This window comes from Stigmatopora argus, chromosome 9 (assembly GCF_051989625.1).
Source record: "Stigmatopora argus isolate UIUO_Sarg chromosome 9, RoL_Sarg_1.0, whole genome shotgun sequence".
Lineage (NCBI taxonomy): Eukaryota > Metazoa > Chordata > Actinopteri > Syngnathiformes > Syngnathidae > Stigmatopora > Stigmatopora argus.
The window spans coordinates 8,396,504-8,408,995 of NC_135395.1; the positions used below are offsets into that span (position 1 = coordinate 8,396,504).

At 49.5% G+C, this 12,492-nt stretch overlaps 3 protein-coding genes across 6 annotated transcripts; 2 read left to right on the plus strand and 1 right to left on the minus strand.

Moving 5' to 3' along the window:
* Nucleotides 1-243: 243 nt before the first annotated feature.
* On the plus strand, nt 244-4,720 carry rest (RE1-silencing transcription factor). 2 transcript variants are annotated; one of them, XM_077610432.1, is made up of 6 exons: nt 244-431; nt 1,354-1,555; nt 1,615-2,025; nt 2,101-2,261; nt 2,339-2,422; nt 2,803-4,720. In XM_077610432.1, exons 2-6 carry the CDS (start codon nt 1,374-1,376, stop codon nt 3,963-3,965), a joined length of 2,001 nt encoding a protein of 666 aa, XP_077466558.1. In that variant the 5' UTR covers nt 244-431; nt 1,354-1,373; the 3' UTR covers nt 3,966-4,720. The 2 variants fall into 2 exon arrangements, with proteins under 2 accessions (XP_077466558.1, XP_077466559.1); XM_077610433.1 differs by lacking the exon at nt 244-431 and adding an exon at nt 790-1,254.
* Nucleotides 4,721-4,722: 2 nt separating this feature from the next.
* Nucleotides 4,723-9,427, minus strand: noa1 (nitric oxide associated 1). 3 transcript variants are annotated; one of them, XM_077610435.1, is made up of 10 exons: nt 9,305-9,427; nt 7,643-7,861; nt 6,534-7,331; nt 6,281-6,433; nt 6,103-6,216; nt 5,615-5,703; nt 5,411-5,542; nt 5,173-5,289; nt 4,989-5,106; nt 4,723-4,924 (listed from the first exon to the last, which is right to left on the minus strand). In XM_077610435.1, exons 2-10 carry the CDS (start codon nt 7,830-7,832, stop codon nt 4,731-4,733), a joined length of 1,905 nt encoding a protein of 634 aa, XP_077466561.1. In that variant the 5' UTR covers nt 7,833-7,861; nt 9,305-9,427; the 3' UTR covers nt 4,723-4,730. The 3 variants fall into 3 exon arrangements, with proteins under 3 accessions (XP_077466561.1, XP_077466562.1, XP_077466560.1); XM_077610436.1 differs by lacking the exon at nt 9,305-9,427 and having other exon boundaries at nt 5,615-5,700; nt 7,643-8,265; XM_077610434.1 differs by lacking the exon at nt 9,305-9,427 and having other exon boundaries at nt 7,643-8,265.
* nipsnap3a (nipsnap homolog 3A (C. elegans)) lies at nt 8,117-12,211 on the plus strand. The gene is made up of 6 exons (XM_077610441.1): nt 8,117-8,501; nt 10,932-11,142; nt 11,222-11,383; nt 11,454-11,591; nt 11,663-11,804; nt 11,883-12,211. Exons 1-5 carry the CDS (start codon nt 8,421-8,423, stop codon nt 11,791-11,793), a joined length of 723 nt encoding a protein of 240 aa, XP_077466567.1. The 5' UTR covers nt 8,117-8,420; the 3' UTR covers nt 11,794-11,804; nt 11,883-12,211.
* The last annotated feature ends 281 nt before the right edge of the window (nt 12,212-12,492 follow it).

Below are 12,492 nucleotides of genomic sequence, written 5' to 3' on the forward strand. Positions count from 1 at the left end.
TGAATGAACTACGCCACCACTCCCTCGTCTTTGGATGATTTTAAATGAGCAATATGTCAGAATTGCACTTGAATGACTTAGCCCCAAAAAAGTCAAAGTGACTTATAAAAACATGTATTGGAAACACGTTTGTTAATGGTTAAACCGGAAATGTTAACAGGTGGTTGGCAACGTGTAGAGTTCCTGTTTTCCGTCCTTGATATTGCTATTGTTTCTTTTTAAAAATATATTTCGTTACATTTAGGACCAAGTATGGGTTGAATGTGCCGGAGGAAATCGAGTGTCGTTATTTAAGAGGCCGACGCGACGTGACGACGTCACGCCCCCGACGTGCTCGGCGCCGCTGTACAGGAATGTGCGCTAGCCGGCCAACTTTTGCCACTTTCCGCCGTCTCTCGTACTTTCTCCGGAGCCAGCAGCGGTTCGAGTGGGTGAGTTGGCCCACCTAAGCCAGAACTTTGGACCCGTCTAAACGAAGAACGGCAATAGTTTTAGTGGCGGCGCTGTCCGCCGCTGATCAGGACCACGGCTAACAGCTGCCCCCCCTCCCGCTTTGTCCGGACTTCGTCGTCACTTTTCCCGTAAACTTTGGGCTAAAGTCAAGCGGGCGCCGCCAAACGACGTGACGACGGTTCTATCCGCGGTGTCGCACTTTCGGTTCGGTCGACGTCGAACGAGTGCGGTCGAGAGGAATAAAATGTCGGCTTTTTGGCGACTTTTTTAATTTGTCGTTGGCGTGTTTTGGGCGCTGTCGAGCGTGCTGGTGCTGCTTCAAAATGGCGACCAGCAACTTTACCGAGGGGACGTGTTACAACTTAGGAAAACTTTTCGCTTTACTTCGTCTTTTCGTCCATTCGACAGCTCGACAGAAAACAAGAAGGGAAGCGAACGCCTCCCAGTTCAAGTGGAAGTCAAAAGTAGTCATACTTAAAAGTTATGATATGAATTCAGTGGTGATTTGACGCACTGCCACTTGACAGGAAATTTAACGAGACTCTTGAAAATATAAACGTGAATCGACAGGCAGTTTAAATGAATTGAACGTCTATTGTTGTCAGTAGAAGTTCATTTTGGGTCACTTCCTTGTTGACTTTGGGTTCTGAAAAATGACTTACGGTTGACTTTTGGTCATTTTGAGGGCGTTTACAGGTCATTTCCTGTTTATTTCGGGGCATTGTACAAATAATAAATAATATTCTATTTTATTTTGGGACTACTTTTTTAGGTATTTCCAGCTCACTTCCTGCTTATCAGGTTAATTGAACAATGGATTGGAATTGGACTAGGGTGGAGGATTTAAAGCCGCCATTGTTCAAAATAATATTTGTTTTTGTCACGTTTTCTGACCCGCAGGCCACACCAAGCCAGGCAAAATGTCGTCCGCGTCCCTCTTCTCCATGGAGACTTTCCCGCCGATGGACGAGGCCATCCGGGCCTCGGCGGCCCCGCAGCTGGTGATGCTGGCCAACGTGGCGGACGCGGTGGCCGAGGACAAAGAGATGGCGGAGCTCAAGACGGTGGCGTGCGGCTACTCGGACGCCGAGGACGATGTCAGGTGAGCGCCGCCGTCCGCGCGCGTGCACCCGAGCCCTTCTTGACGCCTTTCCCCGACAGCTACGACTTCGCCACCGCCGCCGACGTCGACGACGACTATCCACAGTCGGCGAGCCCGACGGAGGACGTCGACGAATCGTCGCCCCCCGACTCGGACGTCCCCGCCCTCCCGGCGCCGTCGGCCCCGGGGGAGGGCGCCAAGAAGAAAAAGCCCTTCCACTGCAAGCCGTGCCACTTTCAGGCCGACGACGAGCAGGCCTTCGTGGAGCACCTGCGCACGCACGCCGTCAGCAAGGCTGCGGTGGGCCGGCGCGTGGAGGGGCGGAGCAAAGGCCGGGTCAAGGAGCCCGCCGAGGAGGAGGCCGACGCCAAGGGCCTGATCCGCTGCCAGCGCTGCGGCTACAACACCAACCGCTACGACCATTACGTGGCGCACCTCAAGCATCACGGCAAGGAGGGCGACGACCACAGGTGGGGCCGCCGTTCCGCGCCGACCCTCCCTCTGCGTTTCGACTTGGGCCGCGGCTCACGTGCGTGTGTCGGCAGGGTCTTCAAGTGCACCTTGTGCGCGTACAGCACGGTCAGTCAGTACCATTGGAGGAAGCACCTGAGGAACCACTTTCCCAGCAAGCTGCACACGTGCAATCAGTGCTCGTACTTCTCCGACCGCAAGAGCAACTACATCCAGCACATCCGCACGCACACGGGTGAGAAAGGCTCATACGACTTGTTCAAACGGACTTTTAGAGATTTTAAAATTGCAATTTTGCGTCGCATCCGGCAGGCGTCCGGCCTTTCCGCTGCCCATACTGCGACTACTCCAGCTCCCAGAAGACCCACCTGACCCGACACATGCGCACGCACTCAGGTTAGTCGCTAGTTAATGTTTTCGGCGCTTGACAATGTTCCAGTCGATGTTTGGCGCGCTAACCGTGGTTTTGATGCCGCCTTTTTCTTTGTCCATGCAAGCACTCCAAGGGCCTGGCCACACGGTAAACGTCTCCTGTCATCTGTGTGTTTTTGTTTTTGTATATATGAGGGCAGAAGTGGAGAAAAATAGGCTCGGTTTGCAGACGTTAGTTTTCTGGAAAGTCATCTAGAACAAACGGAACGCTTTCCGGTCACAGTAACTCTGCCCCTACCAATATGGCCGCCCCAGCTTCCCCCCTCCAACAGATTGGGCGTCATTCATTTCAAGGGGTGTGTCATCCCTGGCCTGTATTGACATCCACGTGTTTTTGCGCGCAGGCGAGCGACCTTTCAAGTGCGAGAGCTGCAACTACCTGGCCGCCAACCAGCACGAGGTGACCCGCCACGCCCGGCAGGTCCACAACGGTCCCAAACCGCTGGCCTGCCCGTACTGCGAGTACAAGACGGCCGACCGCAGCAATTTCAAGAAGCACGTGGAGCTGCACCTCAACCCTCGCCAGTTTCTCTGCCCGCTCTGCAAATACGCCGCCTCCAAAAAGTGCAACCTGCAGTACCACATCAAATCACGACACTCTGGCTGCAATGTCACCGTTGACGTCTCCAAGGTCAAGCTGAGGGTCAAAAAACCCGAGGGCCCACCCACCGAGGAGCCAGCCGCCGAGGAGGAGGAGGAGCAGCAGCAGCCGCCGCCGCCGCTTCTTCCTTCCCCCGAAGGACGGTCCGGTGCCGTCGATCTTTCCGTCGGAAAGAAAGGGGAGCCCGATCCGGAGGAGGCGCCGCCGCGCATAACCAAACAGGAGAAAAGCGGCACCACCTCCAGACAAAAGGACACGTGCGCCGCTGTCTCTGAAGCCAAGAAAAGAGTCAAGAAAAGCGGGACGGATGGAGTTCGCCTTCCAGAACCCGCAGAAGACCAGACGGCGAAGTCGCCGCTCGGAGGCGCAGCGTCCCGCAGAGCCGGTACCCGGGCCGTTGACCCCGCCCCCGCCGAGTCGGAATCGGAAGAACCCGCTCGGCGGAAGGACGGCAAATTCAGGAAGAGGAAGGCGCCGCTTTCTCCGGAAGCCGGCGGGGTTAGAGAGGGGCGGTCCCGCCCGGAGCCACTTCCCACCCCCGAGGCGGTGGAAGAAGGCCCGCCCTCGGCCAAAGCCCGGGCCGTGGAGCCGGAGGACGACGAGGGCGTGCACAGCGGCCACGAGGGTGGGCACGAAGGCGGGGATGAAGGCGGAGATGTGAGCGACAACAGCGACGGAGCTTCCGAAGGCAGTGACGACTCGGGGCTCAACGGGAAAATGGCCACCGAGCCCGGGACTCCAGAGACGCCCGAGACGCCCGGGACGGAAACGGCCGTGGCCACGGAGCTGAAAAGTCACACCTGCATTTTCTGCGATCGCCACTTTCCACTGGAGTCCCAATACCGTCGCCACCTCAAGCGCCATCTTGTCAACGTGTATTATATGGACACGCCGGCGGCCCACTGACACTTTTTTTTGTTGAGGATGTCGCAAGGTTGTTTTTTTTGTTTTGTTTTGCATTTGACAATCTTAAAGCAAACTCCACTTTTCACACGTCAACGGTTTAATGTAACAAATCTTTGAACAATCTATTAGGGTGAGGTTACTTTTCCATCAGGTTGTGAAATGGACTTCAGCTTTTTGAGGAAACCTCTTCTAGTTTATCACATTATTAGGGTTGCACAGATATAGATTCCAATGCACAGTGGTGTGGTATCAGGTGATGTTCTTCTATACCAGTCTTTTTTTCTTGCAAAATATACAATATAGTTGTTTAAAGTTGTTGTAGTCGTGTTCAAAGTTCGCTAGCCTTTTACGTTGCCACACTTAACAAATTGATCCACATTACTACGTTAGCTTCGCTCATTTGCGAGTCGTTTTAGCTAGACGACACAAGTTTGCTTGCCACCTACAAACAGAGCTAACATTATTAGTTGCTGTAGCTTAACTTGCTAGCTAGCTTAACCTCCATTTTACCACCAATCAAAGCGAATACCAAATTAGTATCTATGTTAGCTTAGATCATGTGCTCAATTTGACAAGTTTGTTAGGCTACTTTTCTCTGTTCTACCACCTAACAAAGCTCACAGCTTTCTAGATTTTTATACTCCACAAAAAGTTGGATAAAATGTGTGATTGACATGTCCATTTCTCCATGTATAGGCTCGCACATGGAAAATAAGACTCCTAAATGAGCAAATTAAAAAGTTCACGCAACAGCAGCTGCATTGATTAATAAACATTTTCTTTATTGGATGAAATGTTTGCAGTTTCTATCGGCGACTCGTCCTCCCGTCGGCGCGCCCTTTTTAAGACCGCCAGGCCAGGGAGCAGCGGCGGCGTCCGCAGGCCGAAAGTAACGCCGGCTGGCCCGTGAACCCTCAGGAGCGGCCGCTGCCCCTCCCTCGCCGTCACCGCCACCCAACCTACGAGCGGGCGACATTTCCGTCAACCGCGGGCGCGTCCCCTCGGCGGTCCCGGCGGGCGTACCTGCGGAAGACAGTAAGATGTCGGCGGCCGCCTCCTGGCGACCTCGACCCTCCAGCTGAAAATCTCGGGGCACCAATGGTGGAAAATTCTTCATGCGTTCGGCTCCCCCAGAAGGCACCTGAAGCCAAAAAAAAATGGCGTCCACACGCTGGGAATGAATTCGCCGGCGGCGGCAAGCGCTCACCCCCAGCAGCTTCCGTCCAGCGTGCTTCTGATAAACGGCGTCGGCTTTTTCCACGGGGCAAACGTGAAGCGGGATTTGATGGTTGGCGATGACTGAGAACCAGCAGGAACTTTTCCCCTGCGCCATAACATGATGCAACGTTCAACTCAACCAATGGAAGCCGTCCCGATCCGAACGGAGAACGAGAACAGTGATCACGTTTGAAATATGGAACTATTTGACATTTACGGCGACTGACCTCCAGGTAGTCGATCCTGGCCAGAGCGCCCACGTACAGACACATTCCGACCTTGAGCGTCAGCGTGCGGGGAACCAGCGCCCCCCGGGGTACCACGGCTTTCACTTCCCGTTCGTTCAGCAGGTCCAAGATCTACACGAACGCCGGTCCGGTTAATCGAGCGGTCGGTCACCGAGCGAGCGAGCGCCGACCCGGCCGACTCACGTCGTGTTCCTTGGCGATTCCAGGCGTGTCAAATAGCCACCGCGCATATTTCAACTCTTTGTATGTCAATTGGCTGCTGGCTTTTCCTGCTTAAAACAGTACGATACGCCACACGAATTCATAAGCTAAGTTAGCGTAGCTTTTAATGTGGAATTGGCTTGGTTGGAAGGAGGGGAAAATGGTAGCTCATTTGTATAGGCTCTGAGCAAAAGTGATTCGTGCTTGAGCTAAGCTAAAGCGGCTAGCTATTAATATGGTAAAACTTTTGTCAGATTGAGGGGAAAGTAGGCTAGCAAACTGGCGAAATCTGCTAGAAAAAGGGGTTAGCACTTGCGATGAGCTAACATACCTACTCATAGTATGGATTAGCTTTGTTAGGAGGGGAAATAGTGCAGGCAAATTGGGCTAGCAAATCTGTAAAGGTTTGAAGCAATGTCTGACCAAGCCTTAAATGCAATTATTACTAAAATGGGATCCACTTTTCTCACCTGTTGCACTTCTTTTACCGTCGTCGTTGTCGTCCTCCCCGAAGGACAAAGCGCCTGGATCAAAGGTGATGGTTTTTCGTCCGACTCTGGGTAGGAAAGTTCGACCCACGTGACCTAAACACAAAGATTAGATGGGACCACTAGCACCGATGTGATTCGCCGTGCCTCTAGCTCGTACCTTGTAAGTAGCCCCGGCGACGGATATCGGCGGGATCCTCGGCTCGGCCGGGGGACGCGCCGTCGTCCGCCCGAGCGAGACGCCGGTCTCGTCGGAGCATCCGGTAGCCCGTGGGGTTGATGATCGGGAACTTGAGAAGGTTCAGAGTGGTCCCTGGAACAAACAAAAAAGGTAAATTAACAACACTCTGGACACCCCTGAGAAATTCAACATTTGTGGGAGGAGCCGAAATTTCGGTTCAATTCATCCTCACCAGGAAATGGCGAAACAGTGGCCTCGCCAAACACGTCGACGGCTTTGGCCTTGCAGTAATCGGAGCGCAGCAGCGCGTTGAAGAGCGTGGACTTGCCCGCATTGGCGGCGCCCACCAGGTAGACGTCGCCTTTGTACCTCCACGTCCTCTGCAAGACGGAAATCAGAGCTTCCAGGCCGTAGCCGCTCTTGGCGCTAACCAGGCGGACGTCCGTCACCCGGGCTCCGTAGCCGGCCTCCTCGCAGTAGCCGGCCAGCCGGCGGCGGATGCGCTTCAAGTAGTCGGGCGAGTCGGCGGGGATGGCGTCGATTTTGTTTCCCAGCACCACCACGTTTTTGTCCGAGCCCACTAAGTCCGGGAGGTCCGGTATGAGCGAGTCGGGTAGGTCCAGGAGGTCCGCCACCAGGAGCACCAGACCCCTTTGCTGGCGGACTTGCCGCAACGTGTCGCGGAACTCCTCCTTGGTCACGGACAGGTCCACGGCCTTCTGATGGTGGCGCAGCAAGTGACAACGCTGGCAGGTGGCGCTCTCCAGACCACCCTCCAGGAGCAGGGACTTGTACTTCTCGCCGGGCAGGTAACCTGGGACGGCGGCGTCGGTGCAGTGTAGGACGGCGCCGCAGCCCGAGCAGTGGCTGTTGCAGACGGGTTCCTCCGGATCCGCCGTCCCGGCAATCTTGTGCACGGCCTTCTTTTTACGGTCGTCGAGAGATTTCGCTCCGGCGCGGGGGCGTCGCCAAGACCCCGTGGTGACCGTGGGGGGAGGCGGGTCGGCTCCCTTGGGTTCCTCTCCCGCATCTGAAAGGACACCGGGTAAGTACATATATGTTAAAAATGGTTACATGGTTATTGAAAATTTGAAAAACTATGGAACACTTTTAGTCGTTTGTGGTGGACAAATATGATTCACATGTTGGTTCATTACTTTTCTGCTATCATCTTTAAAGCTTATGTACAGAAGTGGCTGTTGTCATAATATAATATAATAATGACTATTGATACTTTTGCAATCAAATGTGGAATAGAGATAGAACATTTCACGACAGATAGTATGTACTTTGGAACTTTTGACAACTAAACGCAGGTGCGCATGCGTAGTAGGGGCTGACCTGTATAGTCCGCAAACAGGAAGGTTTCTTCTCGGTTGGGCTCCACCGTGCAGCTCGGTCCGAGTTCACGCCGGCCGCCACCCCTGGCACGTCCCAGGGCGGCCTTCGTACCCACAAACGAGACGCCACATCGGGGTGAACGCTGGATCGCACGCCCCAAGCTCGCGGTCACGCGGAGCATCATCAACATGCTTCCGTCGTCGACGGCGGGGTCACCAACTTGCGTGGTCAACACATAGTCAGCGGACGATATGTACTCACGGTAAAAATAGAGCCACTGCCAAATATTAGAAAGTATTTAAACGAAAATGAAAAATAGTTGTAGAAAAAGACGAGCAAAGGAAACACTTGAGCGACACGGTGGGGAAGACTTCTATGGTGACGTCAATTAGACGAGACGCCTTATGCTGCCTTCACGTGCTGTAGTAATTATAGGAAAATTCGTTCCTCCAGTCAAAAAAATCGAGTGAGACACTCCTCAAATGATGAGAATGCTCTTGAATTATCTTTAACTATCTTGTCACTTGTTTGGTAGTCTGAGAGGAACATTCATTAAAATGTTCTTGTTTGGACTATATCCCATTGACAGCAAGTTCTGCCTTGGTAAAAAAATAAAAATAAAAAAGTACTCGTAACAAATATCATCTTTCCGGCAGTCTTTGAAGGCAGCATTGCTCTGGCTCTTTGAATACTTTGGATCTTTGGATGCTCCCTGCCTCGCTCGGCTTGAACTTTTCCAATTCTGGACTTTTTTTCTTGTCATTTTTTATCTTTGGAAATGATCCGCTTGTTAGGCTGCACGCGCCTGTCCGGGCGCTTCCAATCTCGTCCGCTGCTGCCGGACGCGCGTCCAACTCACGTGAGTCCACTCGAACTCAACCGAAGCAGACCGGTGACGTCAAATTTTGCCGTCAAATGTCCGGATATACAAAATAATACATAAATGAATCAAGTCAATGTAACCCCACATGACGCTTTAATCAATTTGCAGCCTTTTGTTGTCACGTTTGTCAACATCAAGCAGGTGTGCTCTTTGGACCAAGTGCAGTCAAAAGTTGAAAATTAACCACAAGAAGCGTTAGGGCCAAAAATGAGAAAGAAAAAATAAGTTTACGAGAATAAAGTCGTGACATTACAAGATTAAGAGGGGTATATTACAAGAAAAAAAGAATGAGATTAAAGTAATAATATTACTAGAAAGAAATCATGAAAAAAGGTCATAATATTACGAAGAAAAAGTCATACCACAAGCAAAAAGTGGTTATATTACGAGATTCAAGTCATAATAGGAAAAAAGTTGTAATGTTTGGATTTTAAAGTCGCAATATTAAAAGATTTAAGTTGGGATATGAGAAAAACATAATATTAGGAGTTTACTTGTAATATGAGATTCAAGTCACGATAGGAGGAAAATGTCTTTATATAATGAGTTTAAAATGGTGAATTACAAATAATATAATATTGCGAATTTAAAGTCATAATATTACAACTTCAATCTTGTAACATTACGAGATTTAATATTGTGAGACTAAATTTGTGACATGAGGGGAAAAAGTCATATTACGAGATTTAAGTCATTTTATTACGAGAGAAAAATAGTGGTAATATGACAAAAAAACATTTGAAGCGTTCAGAGCCTTCTGTACCAAAACAATTACCAACCATGAAGCTATCTTTGCTAGCCCGCAGCCGACCTTTCGACCCGACATCATCCAGAAGGAGGCGGAGCCCACTACTGTTGTGGGTGAGGGGTTTTGCTCCAAGCGAGCCGGCACGGACGCTATCCGGCACGGACACTTTCACCAAGGGGGGTTGGGCTGCAACGAGAAGCACCTGATTGCAATCCACTAATTAGATTTGTAGGAGAAAACGTGTCTTTAGTATGGGATTCAACAAAAACCCACAGCCACTACAATGCTTTGTGGAATATATTTGATTTTTTTCAAGAAGCGTTAGGGCCAAAAATGAGAAAGAAAAAATAAGTTTATGAGAATGAAGCCGTTATATTACAAGATTAAGAGTGGTGATATTACAAAAAAACCCAATGAGATTAAAGTAATAATATTACTAAAAAGAAATCATGAGAAAAGGTCATAATATTAGGAAGAAAAAGTCATACCACAAGCAAAAAGTGGTTATATTACGAGATTCAAGTCATAATAGGAAAAAAAGTTGTAATTTTTGGATTTTAAAGTCGCAATATTAAAAGATTTAAATTGGCATATGAGAAAAACATTATTAGGGTTTTAGTACTTGTAATATGAGATTCAAGTCATGATAGGAGGAAAATGTCTTAATATAATGAGTTTCAAATCATAAATTACAAATAATATAATATTGCGAATTTAAAGACATAATATTTCAACTTCAATCTTGTAATATTATGAGATTTAATATTGTGAGATTACATTAGTGATATGAGGGGAAAAAATCATTATATTACGAGATTTAAGTCATTTTATTACGAGAGAAAAATAGTGGTAATATGACAAAAAAAAAACATTTGAAGCGTTCGGAGCCTTCTGTACCAAAACAATTATACCAACCATGAAGCTATCTTTGCTAGCCCGCAGCCGACCTTTCGATCCGACATCCCCCAGAAGGAGGCGGAGCCCACTACTGTTGTGGGTGAGGGGTTTTACTCCAAGCGAGCCGGCACGGACACTTTCACCAAGGGGGGTTGGGCTGCAACGAGAAGCACCTGATTGCAATCCACTAATTGGATTTGTAGGAGAAAACATGTCTTTAGTATGGGATTCAACAAAAACCCACAGCCACTACAATGCTTTGTGGAATATAGTTAGATTTTTGTCAAGAAGCGTTAGGGCCAAAAATGAGAAAGAAAAAATAAGTTTACGAGAATGAAGTCGTGATATTACAAGATTAAGAGTGGAAATATTACAAAAAATAACAATGAGATTTAAGTAATAATATTACTAGAAAGAAATCATGAGAAAAGGTCATAATATTAGGAAGAAAAAGTCATACCACAAGAAATAGTGATTATATTATGAGATTCAAGTCATGATAGGAGGAAAATGTCTTCATATAATGAGTTTAAAATCGTAATATTACAAATAATATAATATTGCGAATTTAAAGTCATAATATTATAACTTCAATCTTGTAATATTACGAGATTTAATATTGTGAGACTAAATTTGTGATATGAGGGGAAAAAAGTAATAGCATTACGAGATTTAAGTCATTTTATTTAAACATTCGAAGCGTTTGGTCTTTGGAACCTTCTGTACCCAAACAATTACCAACCATTTAGCTATGTTGCTAGCCCGCAGCCGACCTTTCGACCCGACATCAGCCAGAAGGAGACGGCGCCCTGTATGAGTTCCGCACCTACCAAATCCATCCGGACCGAAACTCCGCCTTCTTGAATCTGACCAACGAGAAGATTCACCTAAGGACCGCCCACTCGGAACTGATCGGCTACTGGAGCGTGGAGTACGGCGCTCTCAATCAGGTCTTCCATATTTGGAAGTACGGTGAGGATTCCGTCTCCCTCGCCCAGTGATCCCTAATTTCCCATACCTCTACAAAAGCTCCGCCCTCTCTTCCCCGCAGAGTCGTACGCCCAGCGTGCGGCGGTGCGCTCGGCGCTCGCTCAGGATGAGCGCTGGATCAACGAATACATCCTCCACGCCATACCCATGCTCACGCAACAGGATAATTGCGTCGTTACTCTGCTCCCGTGGAGCCGCGTCGGCGCCCCCCCGAAGCCCGGAGGTCGGAACGACGCGCCCCTAACGTCGGCCATTTTTAATTTAACCTCGAACTCTCTCGCCCGACACCGCAGGCGTCTTTGAGCTGACGTCCTTCAGGACGCGCCCGGGGGCGGGCGGAACGTGGGCCTCGTGTCTCCAGGACGACGAAGCGGCCGGACGCCCTGGCTTATTGGCGGCGTTCCTCGGCGACGTGGGCCATCCGGACACGGGTCGGCGCCGCCGGCCTTCGCCTTTTCTACGTATGACGATTGCGCGACCTTGACGAAATTGTCCTCATCAGTTTACGCCCTGCGCTGGTTCGAGAGTGCTGACGAGCGAGGCCGAACGCCGTGCGACGGCGCCGCTTTGGGCCCGGTGGAATCTCGCCGCAACAAACTGATGTTCCCGTGTCCCTTCTCGCCGCTCAAGTGATGCAATTTCTGGTAAAATGAGCGTGAGGGTTCTTTATTGTCTCTCCTGTGACACTCAAATTTTGCTTCATTTTCTATTCTTTATGGCAGATCTTCAAGTCCCTTCCTTGTTACCGCATTGGCTGCCAGTCGTCCAATCCGTTGAGACCAGGGGCGGGCACACTGGTGTTCAAGGGCTGCTGTGGGTGAAGGGTTTTGTTCCAAGCGAGCCGACACGGACACTTTCACCAGCGGGGGTTGGGCTGCAACGAGAAGCACCTGATTGCAATCCACTAATTGGATTTGTAGGAAAAAACGTGTCTTTAGTATGGGATTCAACAAAAAACCCACAGCCGCTACAAAGCTTTGTGGAATTACATACCTGTCAACCTCTGCCGATAACTGCCCTTATAAATGATTATGATTCCCCTTACAAACCCCCCAAAAACCTTACAGTCGTACGGTGTTTGTAAGGTTTTTGGGGGGTTTGTAAGGGGAATCATAATCATTTATAAGGGCAGTTATCGGCAGAGGTTGACAGGTATGCATTGAGTATGCACTTATTTAGTATTAAAAGGGAACAAATATTTTTATTCCGACAAAAAACAAATAACACAGCTGGAGTCGGAATCGATATCGGGAGCCAAAATGTGGCATCTTGTGAAATATAAACACTTGTTAGCGTTTTGTGTCTTTCTTTGATTTCAATGTTTTCGGTAAC